General features: G+C 46.4%; 1 protein-coding gene across 4 annotated transcripts; it reads left to right on the top strand.

Annotated features, from left to right (window-relative positions):
* The first annotated feature begins 47 nt into the window (after positions 1 to 47).
* On the top strand, positions 48 to 20,381 carry THAP4 (THAP domain containing 4). Of its 4 annotated transcripts, none has more exons than XR_010373824.1 (7): positions 48 to 258; positions 1,141 to 2,297; positions 11,031 to 11,190; positions 14,229 to 14,338; positions 15,670 to 15,773; positions 17,843 to 18,074; positions 19,309 to 19,438. XR_010373824.1 is itself a non-coding variant. In XM_064457060.1 (6 exons), the coding sequence occupies exons 1-6, from the start codon at positions 182 to 184 to the stop codon at positions 17,888 to 17,890; spliced, it is 1,656 nt and encodes a 551-aa protein (XP_064313130.1). In that variant the 5' UTR covers positions 48 to 181; the 3' UTR covers positions 17,891 to 19,302. The 4 variants fall into 4 exon arrangements, 2 of the variants coding, with proteins under 2 accessions (XP_064313130.1, XP_064313129.1); XR_010373825.1 differs by lacking the exon at positions 17,843 to 18,074 and adding an exon at positions 20,065 to 20,381 and having other exon boundaries at positions 49 to 258; positions 19,309 to 19,432; XM_064457060.1 differs by lacking the exon at positions 19,309 to 19,438 and having other exon boundaries at positions 17,843 to 19,302.
* Positions 20,382 to 20,810: the final 429 nt, after the last annotated feature.

Below are 20,810 nucleotides of genomic sequence, written 5' to 3'. Positions count from 1 at the left end.
CGGCCGTGTGGCGGCCGCCATGTTGGTTGACGGCAGTGCCGTACAGAACCCCCTTCCCCGGCGGCGGAGGGGCGGCCGGGGTGACCTGGCTCCGCCATCTTGCTGTACGGCTGGCGGCGGCCCGGGCCGGCGGGCGGGGGCCGGGGCGGGCCCGGCCGGCAGCGGCGGGCGACAGCCGGAGATGGTGATCTGCTGCGCCGCCGCCAACTGCTCCAACCGGCAGGGGAAGGCGCACCGGGGCGCCGTCTCCTTCCACAGGTAAGGGCGGCCCGCTTCAGCACCGCCGCCCCTCCACAGGTGCTGCGGGCGGGCCTCTTCCATCCCCCAGCTCCACTCTGGCCTGGCCGCCGGGCCGGGGGCGGCTGCTGGCCCCCCCGCCCCAGGGCGCTTACCCCACCGTGCCCGCCCGTCCCTCCCTCTCCGGTACCTCCGGGCCCGAGCGGCGGCGTCCGCCCTTTGTTTCCCTCAGCGCCGGGGACCGGCTTTGGGCTCCTGAACGCCTCCCGAAACGGGCTTGTTAGCGGGGAGCTCCCCCGCGCCGCGGCGCTCGGGCCCCAGGCTCACCCCTCGGCCTGTCCCCCTGCCTCTGCCCGCGCCAGGGACTCGGCTGGGGACGCTGCCGTGGGTAAGTCCCAAGGGAACGTCCTTATTTCAGGCAACCGATGCAAGCCCATTTAGAAAAGGCACCTCGTTCAGCTGTTCTGGGTCTTTTTTTTCAGTCTAGGCATTCGTACGCCTTATTAAACATACCCGGTGTAAGCATCAACAGGGTTGCAGAGGCAGCAGGTGGACAACATGTTGGCTAAGCCGGGATGTTTTGGTGTTCGTCGCATCCTCTGTTTCCCCTCATTTGCGGGCATGCTGCTGCGTTCCTCATAGGGTAGATAAGCAGCTAAATAATCGGTCAGTTGCCGATAAAAAAGGGAAATGCTTTTTGGTTCTGCGCTCTTTGTGAAGTGAGGCTGGTAACAGAGGGAATGAATATTGAGAGTTTCAGCCCAAACTGAAATAATCCTCAAATAAGTGTAACCTGTTTAAAACACAGATTTTATGAGAATTTCCTAAACCTAGGAGTACCAGCCCTTCTGATTTCCAACATGCAACTTATTTTTTCATGGTTTTTGTCTGTTTGTCTTTTAGATTCCCTCTGAAGGATTCAAAGCGTCTCATTCAGTGGCTAAAAGCTGTTCAGAGAGACAACTGGACTCCCACCAAGTATTCGTTTCTTTGCAGTGAGCATTTCACCAAAGACAGTTTTTCTAAGCGGCTGGAAGACCAGCACCGGTTGCTGAAGCCCACTGCTGTCCCTACTATTTTCCAGCTTGCAGAGAAAAAACACGACAACCTGGATTATGTCAGAAGCAGAAGAAAAATAGCAAGCCAGGTGCCACTGCAGGATGGAGAAGACCCAAGGGAAGGAGGCTGTGAGGTAGTTCAGAGGACCTCATCTTCTGGCCAGGACTTCATGGTGATGCAAGGGACAAAAGAGATGGAGGAGGCGACTTTGCAAACGGAAATTGGATCGATGTCTGAGGAAGAAGAGAACCTCCACAGCCAGCTGGACAGCCCTCAGAGAAGGACGTTAGGTGATAATTTGGTTGCAAAGCCTGGACCTCAGAAAAAGCCCAAGAGATCTTCTGCAGAGGACTGTCCTAAAGCCAACTGGACTGGCAGCTGGGTTGCAGACAGAAGTGGTGTGTCGGTCGATGACTTCACGCCGCCTGCCTCTGGTGCTTGCAAGTTCATCGGCTCCCTTCATTCTTACAGCTTTTCCTCTAAGCATGCCAGAGAGAGGCCGTCGTTCCCAAAAGAGCAGCTAGAAAGGAAAAGGCCAAAGAGAGACGTGGAACCAAGCTGCAGCAGCCATCTTACAGGACATGATAAGGCCGTAGCGGAAGGTTCCCCTACTTCATCCCTCACTGCGACCCCTCAGAAACCTTCCCAGGGTTTGTCAGCATCCCCAGCAGACCTTACCCCTCAGCCTGCTGCTGAGGCTGTGGTGGGGCAGAAGGGTGACACAGATGCCAACCCCATGTCAATCAACGAGGTCATCATGTCAGCCTCAGGAGCTTGCAAGCTTATTGACTCTCTCCACTCGTACTGTTTCTCCTCCAGGCAAAGCAAAAGTCAGGTGTGCTGCTTGCGTGAGCAGGTAGAAAAAAAAAACGGAGAGTTGAAACTCTTGAGGCAGAGGATCAGTCGCTCTGACAGTCAAGTCAGGAAGCTGAAGGAGAAGCTAGATGAGCTGAAGAGGATCAGTTTCCCTTACTTGAACAGCCTCCTATCTCAGGACTGTGGTCAGTATTTCCAGTGGCTTTGTGTTGAGGCAGAATTCACTGGTCTCTTAGCAACAAGAGGCTGTTTAAGTTAGAGGTTGTAAAGATGTGATGGGTTAAAAAAATATGAGAAAGGTATGTTTTTGGCAGAAAGAGTAGCTTGTGCTAGACCAACAGACAGAGGTGAAAGAATTAGGTTTCTGTTTGAGCTGTTTCTTATATTCCAAGTTTCTCAGGCAATTCCTGTTGTGGAATGGGAAATTAGGATGTGGTGTTGCAGTCAACTCTCTGATTAATTTTTTTTTTTTTTCATTCCTGGGTTATTTTAATTTATTGTGACTCAATAGCGTCTGTTAGGATTTGCCTTCCTTTGGAGTGTGCCTGCAAATTCTTTTGGTGTGTTAATGAGCTGCCATGGGCAGCAGGTATCTGGGAAAGCTGTTGTAGTCTTCTCTAGTGATATTATAAAGTACTGCTGATCTTAGATTTCATGTACTGCACTCAGTACTTGGGATACATGAAATCTCAGTGAGGTAGTAAGTATCAAATATGACAGTGTCATGATACACAGTGAGGTCACTTTTTGTGACCGAATGTCTGTGTTTGGTTTGATCATTTTCTCCTTTGGAAGGCAGAAGTGGTCAGGAAATGGATAATAAAGAGAGAGGAGATGGAGAATGACTTCTCTGTCAATTAAAAAAAAAAAATTGAGACACCTGAAACTGTAGGGGAACTCAGCGAGGGACAAGGTTGTGTAAAAATGTTGTTGAGAAGTCGAATCGGGCCATAACCCTTTCTCTTGCAAGAAAGAGTCCTTTAACGTACAGCTGATAAAGCTGTTGCACAATGATTCTAGTTGCAAGATACAATTTGGGGGAAGAGTATAGGAGGATCTAATGATATTTGATGTTTGTGTGCTGAGAAAATGTTGTCTTGTGAAGGATGCATGGATTGGGCTTTCTTGAAGAAGTCACCTATGGATGGTTAAGTATCCCTTCATGGTATGTCTCGCATCTGTTATGTGTTTTCTTCTCCTAAAGGAGAAACCTCATGACTTCTCCTAAAGCGTGTAGTGTTAGACATGGTCAGAAACATGATGCTGGCATAGAAAGACATGTTCTCCAGACTATTATAGCATGGCCTGCTTCCTCGCTCAAGTGTAAGAAAATAAATCCAAACAAAATTCTTGAAGGTCGATACCCAATGCTACTTTTCCCATGTGTTTTTAATTTTCCGAAGTGTCGGAAAATTCACATTTTGATTTGGGTAGAGGGGGAAAAAGAATTCCTTTCCCCTATGGGAAATCAACATAGTCTTATTTGTGCCGTCTGATCTGTATTTTTCTGTAGTTTTGGTGTCAAACTGAAGAAAATAACTAAACACAATTTTAAGGTTCCATAATTATCATTCATTCATATATATATATATCTCTGTGTGTGTGTATATATATGAAAAAAGGGCGTCTAGCTTTGTTGGAATACTTTCAATGAGATATTAGTTGCAAAAATAGTGTCCTGAAGGATGTTTTTCATTATTCTATAAGCCCTGTGATTTTTCTTTTCTTTCCTGGGATGGATGTTCTTATACGTCTTTGAGAATGTGAGAATTATATATTATGAATATCTTCTATAAGAACGTAAAAATTACGTACTCTGTTTTCTAAGAGAAAATGTCTATTTTCTTAATGAATTGACCAACCTGCTACCTGTTCTGCTGTCTCTTATAAACAAAACTGGAGATCAGTATGTGGTGCCTATCTGCCTTGCATTGGTTTTTTTTGTGCTCAGTAATAGTTTATGGCAGTCAAAATACCTGATGAGGTGCAGCTGACTGCTGCTGGGTAGAGTCTGGTTTATACCTAGACACTAGGTCTTACTGTAATGCAAAGCTGAATTGAAGCAGGGCTTTATGGTATTCATAAAAAGACGGTCGGGTAACATATTAGGTTAATAATAATTATAGTCTGTTAGTAGCTGCATTTCAGTTGTCCTAAATCATCTGATGTGTAGTTGAGGTGATGTTATTAGCGGTGAACATGAGCCTGCATATTTTTTTCTTCTTAAGGCAGTGCCTTGGGGATAGGGAATGTAAGTAACGTAACCAACTGGACTGTCCGTGCAGGTTGTTACATGTCTGCATCCCAGCTCCACATGCTGTGGGACTGTTCTGCTGCTGCCTGACGTTCAGCCGCTTCCACAAAATTGCGAGCAGAAAAATGAGATTTAGGCCCACACCCATTAAGCAGATCTTAATTTTGGTACTAGTTCTCAATGAGACAAGTAAATTTCTGCTGGCTGTATCCAAACTACAACTGGCTGGGAAGAGCAGGTTTCTGCAAAACTGGTGCACTTGCAGTCCCTGCCAACCACACTTGAGGATCGGTGACTCAGTCTGGATGAGCTTGGCTCACAGCGTGCTTGAACTATCACCATGCGCTGAAGTGGTGTTTCTCAACCTGTCTTAACAGGGGGTTTGACTAACTGGTTTTAGGAGAACCCTGGGCTGTTTCCTGCACAACTTTTCCATCTAAACATTGAGTTTGCTTGCTCGTTTGGTAGGAAAATGTTCCCCCCTGTTTCATGGGCCACTTCTGAGATCTGTGGACTGAAGGTTGACAAATACTTCCAGCAGAGGAGTGCAGTTAGGCACAGTGCGCCAGGCAGAATGAGGTTAAATGCATCTTCTGGAGAACAACAGGGTACACTGGGAGAAATCAGGGAGAGCCAGCAAGCAAATATGGATCCAGTGTACTGGGGGAGGGGAGACTATTTTAACAGCACTGTCCTCTGATACGCAAGGACTACCTGACCATCTTGTTCTGCTTAAACGTTTTGCAGCTCTGCTGCATTGTACTCCCCCAGTGCTAGCACAGACAGAAGATCTGAGATGCTTCTTTCACAAGATCACCTTGTCTTAACGTGCTGAAGTTTGGTCTTTTTGTAAAACTACATCTCCCAGCAGGCACTAGGAGAACTGTCTTCCTTAATCATGAGATCACTTCCCTCATAGCCATATTATCAACCCTGCGCAAAACACTTTCTGGTGAGCAAAGGTTGTTAGAGTGCTAGACCAAGCAATAGAAAAATAACTCTGCAAACTATGGCTGGCAATGGAGCAAACACAGGTATGATTCAATGGGATTGAAGTCTCTGTATTTATTTGAGAGGTAAAGCTGTTAGAATTGAGCTGCTTGAGCATATGTGGAGCCTCTTCCACGCTCCATGTCTGCTTTTGTGAAGGTCATATTACAGGCAGGAGAGTTTGCAAAATGAGTCCACATGAAAAATGGTTAGAATTTTGCTAGGAATCTGTAGGAAATCATATTTCCTTCCAGCTTAGATTTGTCTTTAAATATTTGTACAAAGCCAGCTTAGAAATGGGGTAATTTATAATACTTTTTACATGTGTATGAAGCACAGTGAACTCTGGGGACAAGCAGAAGGACTCGAATGTTAAATGTCTGGTTTTGTGCCAACATGGAGTCCCGACGCCTGGTCTATGGGGCCTGAGGTGGCCTTTCCCATCAAGGTGGCAACACGTTTTCATTTGTGTTGCAGAAAACAAATAGCAAAATCATGTTCCTCAGTAGCAGTGAGAAGAGAAATGGGGTTGCGCAAGGATGCAAGATGCTGTCTGAGCAGGTCTTGAACAGCAACGGGTCCCTGTCCAGTTTAGCTTGATCTGTTATAAGCATCTCTTTTCACAGAGATGCACTGTCAGAAAAATTGCCTCTACCAGGGCAGGCACTGCTAACCTGGCAGCTGCATGTTAACTTGGAGCTAGATTTTGGAAAAAAATGCTTTTAATCTGAGATGGCAGGTGCTGCTTGTGATTTTATTTTTTTTTTTTTTCTTCCCCCTGCCTTGTCTGGGGTGGGAATAGCCAGGGTAGAAGGCTGGTCAACAGAGTAAGCAGGTGTTACAAAGATCAAGGGAGCTATAAAGTGAGGTAAGAGTGAGATATAAGGTGTAGGAATATGTGTGCATAGGTTAAGAGCAGGGCTGAATCTGTGGCAGAAGGCATCACGAGAGAGGGTAGGTGAGACTTCACAGCACCTATGGTCCGAGCACGTGCCGCCCTGCAGCGAGTGGGAGGTAAGCTGCCTCACGCTCTGCACGGGAGCAAGCAGTGTGCAGGCTCTGGCCTGACATTCAGCAGGTTCAGGACGTGGTTGATCAGGGAGGTGGCTCTTTCACCACCCTCTAGGAGAGGAAGGCAGTTTGAAGCAGGGAAGCAAGACTTTTTGCTCTGCTGTTGCTTCCCCCCCCTCCAGTGGAATGGTCTTGTTTTTTCTAGTTTTTTTTCCCTAATAGCCTGTACAGCTTGTGCATTAGGCATTTAATTCTGCAGTGAGTTGGCAATGACTCAACAAAAACCAGCTTGTAACTAGGAAGCAATGAAAATGCCAACTAAGGAAAACTCAAGAGAAAGTAAAACCTATTGAGATAAGCTCAGGCAGAGTGTTTGGGTTTCTCATAATAGTGTATAATTTTAAAAATGTTTTCTCTGTATTTTGTAGTGCAGGAGGGCTCTGACAGTGATTGCAGCCACTGAGGCATTTTACCACCGAGATTAGAATCAGAGGCATTAATACATTGGTGTTCAGTCATGAAATTAATTACTAAGGCCATAAGATGAAAATTTGTGAATATAACTCCATTCTGAGCTCTTAGAGCAGAGATGGAGCTAGAGCGTGTCAGTGCTAGGAATGCTTTACTGGTTTACTGCGCGGAGAATCAGCAAAGTGCATAAAGGGGAGCAACACTCAGGGAAGGGCAGCAGAGTACAAAACCACCTCTGTACTTAAATATGGAAAAAGTATGCTGAACAAGGCTGCTCCTTAATTACCAAAACCTTGATAATGATTATTTAAATCCAGTAAGCAACTCAGCTGAAGAAAGGACTGCAGGAGGCTGCCCAGCTGTTGCTGTAGGCCCTGCACTTTGAAGACTGAGAAGGTGCTGTGTGAATTGCTTTGGTTTTTGTTTGGGGTTTTGTTTTTGTTTTTCTGGTTTTAATTTTTGGATTTGTGTGTTGTTTTTTTTTATTCCGTTCCCTGCAGCAAGTATTCACCAGCTTAGGGGAAATAGGATAGCTGCCTTGTTAGCAACCAGCTGGCTGTTCACACCACAGTTTTGCTGATAAAGCTGCATAGGAATTTGTGCCAGCGTAGCTTTCTGTGCCATGGATCCCACTTGAGAGCCAGGCTGGCTGAAGCCTGTGTAGACATGGCCTGAGGGGGTTGTCCAGCTGCTTTGTCTGGTTTGTCCCTAATGGCAGGGAGAGCCTGCTGTCTCTCACTGCAAGGCATGGACAGCCGGTAGCAGTCTGACTTTGTTACAGTGCAGGGAGGGATTTAACTTCTAAACCCTTTGTGAATGGGAAAGATGTGGAAACAGTCCATCTGTGAGTTCAGAGGGATGAAGTGAGGTCGGATGGTGAAATGGAGCTGACTCGTGTGCCCAGGACGTTGGCATGGCAGTTTTGGCCTGAGTAGCTTCCTGAAGAACAGAGATCTAGATGATCAGGTTGCTTACGTGCCTGTGTTTTTTCTCTCCCAAGCTGTTGCAACTTGTGAGCTTTGTGGCTGATTTCAGTCAGATTTTGTAGAGGAGCGGCAGTCTCAAAGATGCTAGGTGTCTAATGGCTTCAAGAAAGTGTGTTATCTGGTAGGGGAAAGTGACTCCAGGAATGTCCTTGTTAAGAAAGAGGCTGTAGTGTGAACTTCCCTGTTATTAAATAAAAGAGAAACTCTGCATGCAAGAGAACCAGTATTAAGAGGACCCCATCTGAGCCTGAAGCTTTAAAGATGCAGAAGGGTGGCCAGTGTCTCTTGCACTGCAAATTCTCAAATGTGGTTCATGTTCTTGATATCACTGCACGCTTACTTTTTATGCTGTAGTAGCAGGTTGTTTGTAAAAGTGATGCCCCAAGAGTTTAGATCTTTAAAGAGGGAAGTACACGCTCCGTCATTAGGGAAATTCCTCTTGACGGTGACTGCATCTATAAACCTGTTGTTTGAAACAAAGCTGCTCAGCAGACAAAGATATTTTCCTTTTTAAACTCTACTTTTTGTTGCTACAATAAGCATTGTATTGTCTTGCATTTGTCCACCCCAACCATGACGTAAGAAGCAAATTTCTTTTCAAATCGCCACTTTTTTTTTTTTCTGATGGACTCAATCAGCTTCTTTCCTGTCTGCCTCCCCACTCTTGCTTTTCTACCCTCTCAGCTCAGCCCTCTGGCACAGAAGGCTGCTAGGGAGAAAAAAGGACTTAGACCACTAGTCAGAGACCAATACCAAAGGTGAGAAGAGCACTGCATAGGGTGTGTTTACTCTTCAGCACTTCACTGAGTCTCTGGTACTTATTCCTACAGGCACTTCTGTTGCTCTGGGCTTTTCCAAGTGACATAAGAACTAAAAAACCTCACATAGGCTTTGCTGCCATCCAGGTAGTTTGGAAAGTAATAATGGTCACTGGGCCATGTTGTTTGCCCATTTGCTGTAGGCTTCAGAATATACAGTTACATCCTCACTTTTCAGCTGGCTAGAAGTCCACCTCTTTGGAAGTGAGACTAGTTTGGCTGGCCAAGTGCCTCCAGCCAGGCTGGACCCTGCACAGCAAGGCAGTGGGGTCAAGCTATGGGTGCTGGAAATGGTTGGTTGGCTTCTCTTGGTTTATAACCGAGACTAAAGAGTGGAAACAGCTAAAGCCATTTCTTTCATCTGTCATTTTGATGCTTTTTCCTGAAATGCTGCAAGGTTGGTAAGCAGAAGAAAATGGAGTGCCCAATTACAAGCACCCTGGTGACAAAGCATCCTGCTCCTAGGCTGTGTTGCCACCTCCTGCCCCAGGAGAGGGCAGCAGCAGCCCAGGCTGCAGTCTCTTCTAGCCTTTCCAAAGTTCTGCTCTTCCCTTCCATGTTGGCAGCTTGAGCCTGCAAAAAGCTTGGAAAGAAATGTGTGTGTGCAGTAGGAAGTGAAAGGCATTGGTGGGGTGGAAAAACCCAATTGGACAGGGTAGCAATACTCTCCTTGCTTGCAAAAATATGTGCTCTCTACAGGAAAGTAGAAAGGGAAACTGGTTCCTAAGAAGCAGTGTAGAAGTACGGGGTTTCTTGTAGCAATAATTTTGGACTTCTGTTATTGGAAAATAATGCTCGGTTGCTCACAGTACAGGCAGAAGGTAAGTACAATGAAATAATGTCCAGTGCACTAACACAGCTGTGTGGATTGTAGGAACCCCTTCTTAACACCTTGTTAAGATGGTGGTGAATGCACAGGCACGCAGGACATTCTTTGCAAAGGTGTGATAGATTTTTTTCTCACCTATTTCTTAGTGAGTTCTTGCATTTTCTCATGTTGCTTCACTAGCAAAATACCTTGGGATAAAGAAGAGTAATTAGCAATGTTCTGTGGGAGAATAGATAACAAAAGTGGTAATTCTTTTTTACCTGGGATCCCTCCCTTGTCATTCCAGATGCGGACTCTCTATTCTTCCTCCTCACTCAGTCTTTTTAGCCTGATGTCTGGGACCAAGCACAGTGAAACTCAGATTCATCAAGCAAATTTTTACTCACAGCATCACCTTTTTAGGTCATAATTTCTGCCTGCAGCTGAGTCCCCACCTTTTAGACCAGCCAGACAGGTAGCTTGTTCTTATATTAGGGGATATCACTAGGTGTGTGGAAAAAAAACCCCTTCAGCTCCCATCCTGCCAGTATGAGTCATTTATCACATGAGTGGGAGGAGGACATGCTTTAAGTGTACTTCAGCCATACTTGTCTGCATAACATAGCTAACCTAGAGCAGTGGGCACCTCATTTCTATTCATATTGGTCTTTCCTGAGATCAGATGGGTGCCATATCACTTTCCCTGCTTACACCTTAGGAATGGATCTGCTTTGCTGTTCATGTGGCTTTAAATTGTCTGTCTCCATTTCTCTGATTTATTTTTTTCTTTTCAGGTCACACCATCTGAAATGACAGCAAAATGCAAAACTGTTGTTTATCAAAGCTCTTCTAAAATGATTTGTTAAAGTCGTTTTAACTTTGGGAAACAGACCTTGGTTGCTACTTAACAAATGCAATGACAAAGGGAAGTAGCTACCTCTTCTGCTTATGCTTTAACTTGCAGACACCCTAGTCTTTTTTAAAATGTTTTACTTAGCCTTAGTCCAGAGCCTGAGCAGAACAACTTCTGAACGATCCCTGTCTCTTTGTACAAGTGCAGGTCATTGTTAACCTCTTCAAAAAAATTACAGCCAAACTTTGATCTTGAATATATATGCAGCCTGATTTTCTTTTTCCCCTGAAGTGAGGACTCATTTCCCTGGTCTCTGAAACAAACAGGAATGGTACGTTCTCAGTGCTTGAGGAAAATCAGGCCAGAGCATTAGAAATTTAATATTCGTTTAGTGATAATTCTTCACGCTGAGATTTCAGTCTTCTCCTTCCTTGCATGTAGATGGGAGGGGGCTTTCTCTTCAGATCAAGCTACAGGGAGGAGTCAGAAATGGACCACCTGGAAGAATGTATGGCCACAAGCAGGTTTGAAAACAGACCTACTTTCTGTGACTCTTCATTGTTCCCCGTCTCCCCTTGCACATTGGAGCTGCCACTGCTCTAGAGAAAAGTGTTGCTGCTGCGTTGGACTGTTTCCGAGGTGTTTTGTGTTCACCTCCACCCAGCTGTAAGCAGCTCACAGCAAGCTGCAGAGCAAAGATCCCTAAATGTTCATTCTTCTTCCACAGAGACTCCCCAGCTGAATCCTGTGATGGAACCCCTGTCCTGGATGCTGGGCACCTGGCTTTCAGACCCACCAGGAGATGGCACCTTCCCTACAATGAAGCCCTTCCAGTACCTGGAAGAAGTGCACATCTCTCATGTGGGGCAGCCCATGCTCAACTTCTCGTAAGTCTAGGGATTTATCTGTGTTGGCAGCAGCTTTTGGACTGGAGCAGGCATGGCTCCAGTGAAATCTATTGGTTGTTTTTCTCTTCCAGTGGTGAAGTAAACAAGTGTTCACCTGCCAAATGATATGATGTAATGATATGTGACTGCATGGTCTGACTTTCATTTTCCTTTAAAACTTGTGATTAATTGGCATGCCGTTGCAACATACGTAGAGCTGCACAGCTTCAACCACTGAAGATACAGTAGCCCAAGAGCACAGTGCACTTCACAGAGCTTTTTCAAAAGTGAGTTCATACCTGTGAACTCATGTAGAAGCATGTGTGTACAGGATCAGGACTGTGGCCATGGTGCAGTGTACAGTTCTTGCGGCGGTGCCAGTCTTGAGGGTGGTTACATAGTGAGAAGTAACGGAGGGTGCTGCAAATGTGACTGTAACTTAAAATAGGGAAAGTAACTTAGGGTGCCAAGAATGGCCCTGTATGGACATCACTATTGTTTGTGCAAACTCCGTACCTGCCTCTGAAAGACCAGTGATGCTTCTACTTTAACATGATGTGCACTGGGTGCGTATGTTACCCAAAAGATGTACTGCCTTCATGGTCAGAAAAAAACCACATCATTCTTGTTGGCAGTAGCTGTCTGATTAGAAATTAATCTTCAGGTAGTAGCATTAAAACTGCTATCATTCTGGTCTGTGACACTCCCACTTAAAAATGTAATAAATGAAAGAGCTATGTTATGGCCGACAAGTTTGTCCATTTTAAACTGTGGTACTCAGTCTTCACCACTGTGAAAATCTGAGAAAAATCAAAGTTTAACAAACTAACGGGATAGGAGGCAGATAGTTTAACTGCTTTGGCTGCAGGTAATTGTTTTAAGATAAATCTGGAGGAAGAGAAGTGACATGCTAGCTAACTGTTCAGTGCTGGCCCGGTACTCATTTGGGCGTTGTGAATTGGCAAGTTTGTTGCCTTGAAAACCAGCGAACAGAATAATTAGAAGATGCCAACCCTGTGTGAAGGATGCCCTGTGTTCCTGGTCTATGCCGTCTGTTATGACAGAGCTGCCAGCTCAGCATGTGACGTTTTTAGTCCAGTTTCCAAAACAAAGCTCTGACAGTCATGCTCTGTCTATACCTCCCTCCCCAACTTTTGAACAGTTGCTGATTGAGTTGATCCCCCCCCGCCCCCTCAATGAGATATACAGCTCAGAGCTGTTGAGCTCTGGGAAGCATCAGGAAAATAGGCAGCAGGCTTGGAGGACAGAGACCCTGTGCCTCCCTGGCTCCTGGAGCAGTGCCATTTGACTGTTACAAGACAGTCCATATGTCTCCTGAATACTCCAAGCACTGAAAGAAGCCTGATTTAAGTTCATTCCTCCTTTGGTTCTAGATAATCATAGAATGGTTTAGGTTGGAAGGGACATATAGAGGTCATCTAATCCAGCCCCCCTGTAGTGAGCAGGGACATCTTCAACTAGATCAGACTGCTCAGAGCCCTGTCCAACCTGACCTTGAATCTTTCTAGGGTTAATCCCACCATGAGGCATGACTCTGTAGGATACCCTGGTTTCACTAGCTGCAGAACACAGAGGCTGAGATGCTAGGACAGTCCTTAGCAGGGGTGCAGCCCTGCACCACTGATAGGAGTCAGTCCTGGTTCTTCCTATAACCGCATGGTTAAAAGGAGACATCCTTTATATAGAGACAAAGCCAAACAGGAGGAGTAATTTGTATATTTGTACCCAGAGGACACTGGAGAGCCAGAAGCAGCTGCAAGGCACCCAAACTTTTCCCTAACTGAATGCCTTAGCTGTGCTTCCCCTTCCTTGTCACCAGTTTTTTGAAGGCCATGAGTTTCTTGTACCATGTGTAGGGATGCCACGTCCTGCACCTTGTGCTGCTGGTCTTCTAAGAAATGTTGACTCTCATGGTATTTTAATTCACAGGGGAAACACTTGCTTTGGACTTCTCAGCTCTCAGTGCTTCTTTAATAAATAACTGCTCCAGGTTGTCACAGGCCCGCACCTGGACAAGCCCCTTTGTCAAGATGCTCTTGCATGCTTGCCCTGTTACTGTTGGGGTGGCAGCTGACAATACAGCATATCCCCAGTCCCAGGACAGGTCACAGTGGCAAAGGTGACTGGTGTTGGCTGTTTCCAGCAGGCACATCCCAGTTGCACAACAGAGGCGCATGTGGAAACTGCTGTCATGTGAGGGAGTTCTGGGTGCAGATTTAACAGCAGCAGCTCCGAGGTTGCCTCTGCCTTCTTTCCTGTAGAAGGATGCAGAGTGGGGAATTCTATGAAAAACAGTATGAAAAGAAAGAGATTAGTTTAGACTAAACAAACACCAGTAGGATGGTCTGCTACTTTAGATAGATACCTAGCTTCCTATTGTGTTTAAGCTGCTGTTTAATTCAGTTATTTGTGTAGACTCTAGAATGCTGTAGCGCTAATGAGCTTGTGTGATATATAATCACCTACATTATGGGTGATCAAACATACAACTCTTAAGGCCTCATGAAGAATAAGTAAGAATCTGAGCTGAACTTCTTATTTTTGAAGGGGGTGGTGGGAGAAATAAGACTGCTCTGTTACTGCCTGCATCAAGTAATACATTAAAAAATCCCAACCTGCCAGGTTTAAAAGCTAAATAAAGATGATGCTGTAATCCCAGATATTTACCTGAAAAAAGGAAGTATTTGAGACAGAGTATGGCTCCAGCATCTGTGAGATGTCCAACTTCCTGAGGGTGTTCTGAGCTAGCTCTTAGAAAGACCCAGGAGCTGTGGAAAATCTGAAGCTTGAACTTAAATAACTAACTCCAGCTCTAAGAAATATCTGTGCCTGTAAAGTAACTGCATTTTTACACCTTTACATCTCCCAGCTGTGAAGCACTATCAGTCTTTTACTCTTCAAACAATATTGCAGGCAATCGTGGCTAAATAAAATACTCTTTCATCTGAGATGATAGCAGGCCAAACACTATTTTCAGTGCAACAAACAGCAGCTTTTGTATTCTGATTTCCCCTCAGGTTCAATGCCTTCCATCCGGACACTAGGAAGCCCATGCACCGAGAATGTGGATTCATCCGCCTCAAACCTGACACTAACAAGGTGGCCTTCATCAGTGCCCAGAACACAGGTATACACCTGGTATCCATGCTGGGAAAAAGAGGTCATCCTTACCTTGCTGTGCCATTTCATCACTTTTCCAAAAAATTATTGCATCTCTCATGATTTCATTTCATTTATTTTCACTGAGTATCGCCGCCCTTTGGCGTTGGACCCACAGTGAAAAGAAATGAATAAATGAGCTTGTGTCAAAAGCATTGAGTTTCTAGGACTGACAGTGTGGCTTTTTATCTTTCTGTGACAAGAAAGGACTGCAAGTCAAAATACTGCTCATGCAGAAGACTTGAGGGGTATCGTTTCCTCAAATTATATGTTGGTATTACAGACATGGATTTGTAAACCAAAAGAACCCCTGTCTTTGTAACAAGAATTGCAGCCTTAATGATGGCAGGTGATAAGTGTCCAGTGACATTCTTGTTGCCTTTGTAGCGTTCTAGTCGTCTTTTGTGGGGATGCAGGGGGAACATGAACAGGCAAGGTGCTTCGTTCCCACTGCTCCTGTGAGTTGGCCACAGTTGACCCTGTGGTAGAAATAGAGAGGTGCCTGCCTTGGTTTGTGAGCTCCTGGGTCTAGAGTCCACCTTCTATTGCTAGTGTCATATTTTGCCAGATGATCCTTGTAAGGAAGGTCAGATTTAACATCTTGCTTAAACTGTTCTTACAAATGTCAACACTTGCCATATTTGATTCTGTGGTGCAGGGTAGAGCTTGCAGCCCTGGCAAGGCGGGGCTGTGGTGGTTCTAAACTCCCTTTGCAGCTTCTCCATCCAGGAGCGTTTGGTGTGACGCTTATAGAAGGTTCCATATTAGAGACCCTGTCCAGGCTGTGGCACTACCAAGAGCCTCCACAGCACTGTAGCAGGGGAGCTTCTCTCCTGCTGTTCCATTAACAATCTTGGAGAGTAATCTCAGTGCAGGCTTCTTTCTTAGCTCCAAAACTAGAGGAATTGCCTGCTGTTTGGATGTAGTGCTTTGGTATTTGTTACACACCTTACAGGACTGAATGAGAGAGAGAACTACATCTAAATTATTATACGTGAAAGAGTGTTAAAAGCCAGTTGGTGCTTAAACTTGCATCTAAAACTCCAGAGAAGGTGCTGAAGGGAAAGCTGCCAGTCGCAATGCGATACTCATCCCACACGGTATGAGTAAGTCTGGCTAGATTTTTATTAAGCGTCATTACATGTCTGAGGTTGTGTGGATTTGCAGTTGTCAATATATGCTAGGTCAAATAAAACCATTCTTCAGGGAGAGTGGTGGTATGTTATACAGCCTAATAATTGTGATGTCCTTAAGTAACCTTTGTAGCCTAAATATATATATAACCATGCTTCTCACTAGGTCTGGTGGAGGTGGAGGAAGGGGAGGTGAATGGACAAGAGCTGTCTATAGCTTCTCACTCCATAGCCAGGATTTCCTTTGCCAAGAAGCCCCACGTAGAACAGGTGAGTCCACATGTGGTGAGCAATTCACATAGTGTTGCTCGCCCCAGAAGCTGTCTAGTTGAGAGGATACGTTGATTAGCATGCTTTAATTACAGATTGCCATCAGGAGTTCTTGGAAATGTTGTATGGCATCCTGGCTTATCCTTTCTGTAACAGCCTGCAGAAGATATTTCTTACATTGTAAGACCCAGAGGGATCATTAAGATAAGAACCAATGCATTGAATCAGACCAGCCAACCCAGAACGCTGTCTCCAGCAGTGGCCAGTAGCAGGTCCTTAGGGAAGACAATAGGAAAGTCTGTGTAAATACCCTTGTACAGCAGTGGTGTTACTTCTGAGTGCTGGTCTTCTGGATTAATTACAGTATGAGGGTGTATATGTAAGGTATGCCCAGTACTGGGCCTTATCAGGATATTTTAGGAATGCCTGCCTTTCACTGGAATGTCACCTTATCTTTGCAAATCTTGTTTGCTTGCTTTTCAGGGCATTCACAAGTTGCTATGGGCTCTCTTCCCATCTGTGGTTGCTTGTCAGGGCTGGGCACTTGCTGTCAGCTCCAGTCTTGGTTGAGACTGCTTGGTTTTTGACTTCTTTTTTGCGTAGCAATGATTTGTTGTTGGCACAGCTGGATGGGGTACAGAGAGTAAGATGGCACTGCTGGAGTTAGTGTAGCATCCTGAGGTCACTGCTGGAATCCTAGCTGTCACATATGAAGTTGTCTTGGCTGACTAGCAGCTGAGAAAGACAGCAAGGTTGAACAAACTCTCACAAAGAGTAGGTACTGGCATGTTCTTGCATCTGTTTTGTTTTCTCTGATAATATGTGCACCAAGTGACTGACTACAATTTTTGAAGGGTGACAGGTGAGGTGTGCCTCTCGGGAGAGAAGACACTACACTGATTGCTGCAAATACAGCATTGTCTTCTTCTGGACTTCAAGGCTTAATTTTGTAACTTAGTTTTTATGCACTACAAAACCAACCCATAGACAACTGAGAGCACAAACTAGTGCAGATGCAGCCAGTGTCATAAGTATGCTCCCTAAATTCACTGACATGCCAAAATTGTATGTGCCTACACAAACAATGTCCTAACGCTGGAAAGGCAGTCCTAACTCCTCTGCCTTCAGATGCGTGTTTTAAGTTGTTGGGTTTCTCCTTTCCCAGGAGCAGCTGTATTGCCTCCTTTCTTAGCAGGAAAAATAAGGCTGTTAAATACTATGATTTCACCAAGGCAGTGGAGCTCTTAATTACAAACATTTACATAAAATGGACCACCCTCTCAGAGTCACTGCCTGAAATGTGAGCAGAAAGACTGGCAGGAGGAGAGGGGGAAAGCAACAGAAATCCTGCGAATGTCTTACTTTTGGGGGGGCTGCAAGGCTGGCTTTGGCTGAAGGCTGGAAGAGGGACTGTCCCAAGCTGAGGGTCCATGCTTACCTGGCACCTGAGGATAGTTCAGGCCCAGGTACTGGTCACAATGAGTACCTGGGAGGCCCTTGCTGGGGAAGGAGGATGTGGAATGAGAGGGTATGGCAGGTAACCAGCTCCCAATGTGTTTTTTTCTTCACCAAGGACGGCATAAATTGCCTATGGAAATGAAGAGACCATGAGTGTCGTGGGGCATGTGTGCAGCTGCTTTAGGTGCTCACTTTGAGAAAACTTCACCATAATGCTGTGTTCCTGCTGAAAAATCATTCAGGATGGCTGTGGCTCGGCAGAGCCATAATTCAGGCAGGAAGACCCATTCACTGGGCTGGGGCTGTGTTGCAGGCACTTGCTGGCGTGGCCGTGCTGAAGGGCAGGGAGCTCCTCGCATGGACAGAGAGGAGCATTCCCCAGGGGTCTGTCCCTGCTAGAGGCGATGTTCACGGGATGTAAGGCATAGTTGCGGCATATTAGACTCTTTCTTACCTCTCTGAGGCGCAAGTGGCTCTCAGCTCCCACCCTGTGTGTATAGATACTCTGCAGGAAGTGGAGGAGCGCTCTTAGACCAGGTTTGATTCCACACGCCCTGCTTATGTTCCCCTGCAAGTGTCTGGAGAACAGGTACATTTTAAAATATTTTTAGTCTTCAGGACTGTCCCCTCAGTATGTGGGTGCTGAGGGAACTGGCTGATAACCCCTGCAAGGCTGCTGTGTTATCTTTGAAAGAGGATGGAGATCAGCGGAGTTTCCCGATGACTGGAGACCCATGGCACATGGGTTACCCATCTTCAGAAAGCACCTGAGGGTCAATCTGGAGAGCTACAAGCTGCTTAGCCTCACTTCAGCCCCTGGAGGTTTCTGCACATATGATGAAGGTGATTGGGCACAGTCAGTGTGGTTTTACCATGGGTAAATTGTGCCTGGCTGACCTGGTTGTCTTCTGTGACAAAATGACTGGATTTGTGGGTGAGGGGAGAGCAGCGGATGTCACTTAAGTTGATTTCAGCAGTCTCCCACGGCCCTTTCCTAGGGCTTCATGTTTCCTCTCCTGTGTGGGAAGTAGCAGTATCCCCGTGTGTCTCAGGTGGATATGGAGCTTGCCCTCCCATGGTACCATCAGCCAGCCTTTTACTGAAGCTCACTTATAAGAGAAAAATCCCCCTCCTCTTTTTTGCACAGTTGATTTAATTACCTTGTTTGGCATTCTGACTTTGTCTGACCTGCAGTGGTGCATTCAGAAAAAAATGGGCCGTTCCGAAACCCTGAGCCGAGGTCACATGTTGAGAAATAATTTCTTGTTAAAGATGCATGTCTCTTGTATTCCTTTTAATTGCCTTTTCCTGCTTAGGGTATTTGAGGAATGCTGTCATGGATTACAAAAAAAGCCCCATCTGATCAGCAAATTTTAATCAAAACATCATTTGAGTGTGACCCTGTTCCTGCTGTTCCCCCCATGAACATCAGACCAGTGGGGTGTCCTCTGCAGCCCTGCGTAGCTTCATGCCCAGCTGGCAATAACCTCCTGGAAGGAGGATGTGTTGGGTATTGACATTAAGAGCACACTGCGGGTGTAGAAGCGGATGTGTTAATGGAGAGGATGCTGTGTTGGAGCATGCAGAGTGGTGATAGCTCATGGATAAGCCCTTGAGTGACCTCCACTGGAAATAAATGCATTTGCAAAAGCCTCTGCATTTTAGGAACTTCTAGGTGGGGCTTGTTTAAGTGACTGCAAATTAATCGTGCTTGCAGGTTATCCTGCTTTCCCTAGGACTTTATTTCTGTTCACCCATGGGATTGTGTTAGCATGGGAAACAGCAAGTGGCCGCCAGGCAGTATAATCAGCTCTTCTGGATGATGTGGAGGGAATCTATGCAGAAATCATGTGAAGGGCCAGAGTTCAGGGTGCACAGGGTCTGTGCCGAGCTCCATCCTTACAGCAGAGCTTGCTTGGGGAGCTACCCTGCCCTGGGGTCATCCACATAGTTACATGGCCATCTTCCTGCTGGGCTGGCCAGTTGGAGTGATGCCCTCCAGAGCATTTCTCTGGAACAGGAGGTGAGGTTCAAAAAGGATGATCCCACTTTCTTCCTTTATTTTGGAAACAACTAGGAGCAGGCCTATGACCTGTGCTGAACACTGGATGTTTAGCTGCTCCCTCCTCCAGTTTGGAAGCTGCTGAAGCCTGGGTTCAAGCATCTGCTTGCATGGCTCCTAGGTGGTCCAGCTCCACAAGGTAACCCCAAATTGCCTCTCTTGACATTTGGTGCAGCACAGACAGACTCGCAGCCTGCCCGGGTGGAGGGATGGGGATGGTATCACCTGTCGAGCGCTCTTGATGGGTGGCAGTGCTCTTCCCTCTCAGGGAAGAAGCCCTGCCTGGCTGCAGGTGCAGGCCGAGGCTCGGCAGGCTCCCACCTCCCTCCCCATGTGGCGTGAGCAACACCTTACTCTGGCATGGTGTGGTGACCTGCAGAGAGCCCGAGTGCTTTTGAAGGCTGCCTTGGGGACACGTCCAGCACAGAGCTCCTCCCTGAGCCGCCAGCCGGGAGCCCCTCTTCTGGAGGAGGGATGTTGGCCTCCCTGTGCTGAGGTGATGTCAGTAGTAGTGGCAGGACACCGCGTTGCTCCGTGGCTAATGGTCTTGGGGCCTGGAGCTGGTCTTTTGGAAAGGGCTGCCTTCTTTAGGAGAGAAAAACTTCTCCTCGTTTACTCGCGTAGCTGTGGTGAGCACATCCTTCCATCTGTGGTGCACTGACAGCAAGCACAAGGATGGCAAAGGGAAGGTAGGAAGCGCAGGCCCAACCAATTTAGCCTGTCAATGGTGTTTGCTTCATTTCATTATTTCTTTTCTTACCCCCTTTTTAGATTACCAGAAGATTCAGGCTCAATTCGGATGGGAAGCTTGAGCAAACTGTCTCCATGGCAACCACTACACAGCCCATGACTCAACATCTCCACATTACCTACAAAAAGGTGATGCCCTGACGCCGGGAGGGCTGGGTTGGGGCGTTGTGCACTGAGAGCAGCAGCAGCTCAGAAGCACGGCATGGCAGACCCTGGAGCTGGCTGACTGCACTCGTCCCCAGGGCTGCAGAGTTCCCCAACCTCTTGAGAATGTTCCTCAGATGTTTCTGTAATGGTATAGTAAAAAAGAAAAAAATAATAAAAAGCATTTATTTTTATGGCTGTGCGTTTGGGTGTGATTGCAGAGCGGTCTGCATGTCCCTCTGCTCTGGCAGTGGTTGCAGAGGGGCTTTTTGATGCCTCTTCATTAGTAGGCGTTGGGTTGCGGATCCAACCTCCTCCTTGAACTTCTCTGAGCTTTGCAGTGGCATCCTCGGTGTATTTGCAGGGAGCACAAAATGATTCAGCTAGGCGGCTTCAGCATGTAGTGCTCCACCGGGATTTTCAGGAAACGCAGAGGAGGCAAACAATTCAACAGATCTTACGTTGTATTCCAGTGTTCCTGTATTTGAAGGTGGAAATGCTAACTGGGGCCAATAAATGATAGTTGAGAAACTTCTCATGGTTTTGGAGACAGCAGAAGGCTTGAGGGGAGACAGAACTTTGCAGATAGTCTCTGCTCTGTGCAGAGGTGATTTTGAATGAAG

This window comes from Phalacrocorax carbo, chromosome 7, assembly GCF_963921805.1.
Source record: "Phalacrocorax carbo chromosome 7, bPhaCar2.1, whole genome shotgun sequence".
In the NCBI taxonomy this organism is placed as follows: Eukaryota; Metazoa; Chordata; class Aves; order Suliformes; family Phalacrocoracidae; genus Phalacrocorax; species Phalacrocorax carbo.
This window is presented reverse-complemented; position numbering and strand designations above follow the sequence as displayed.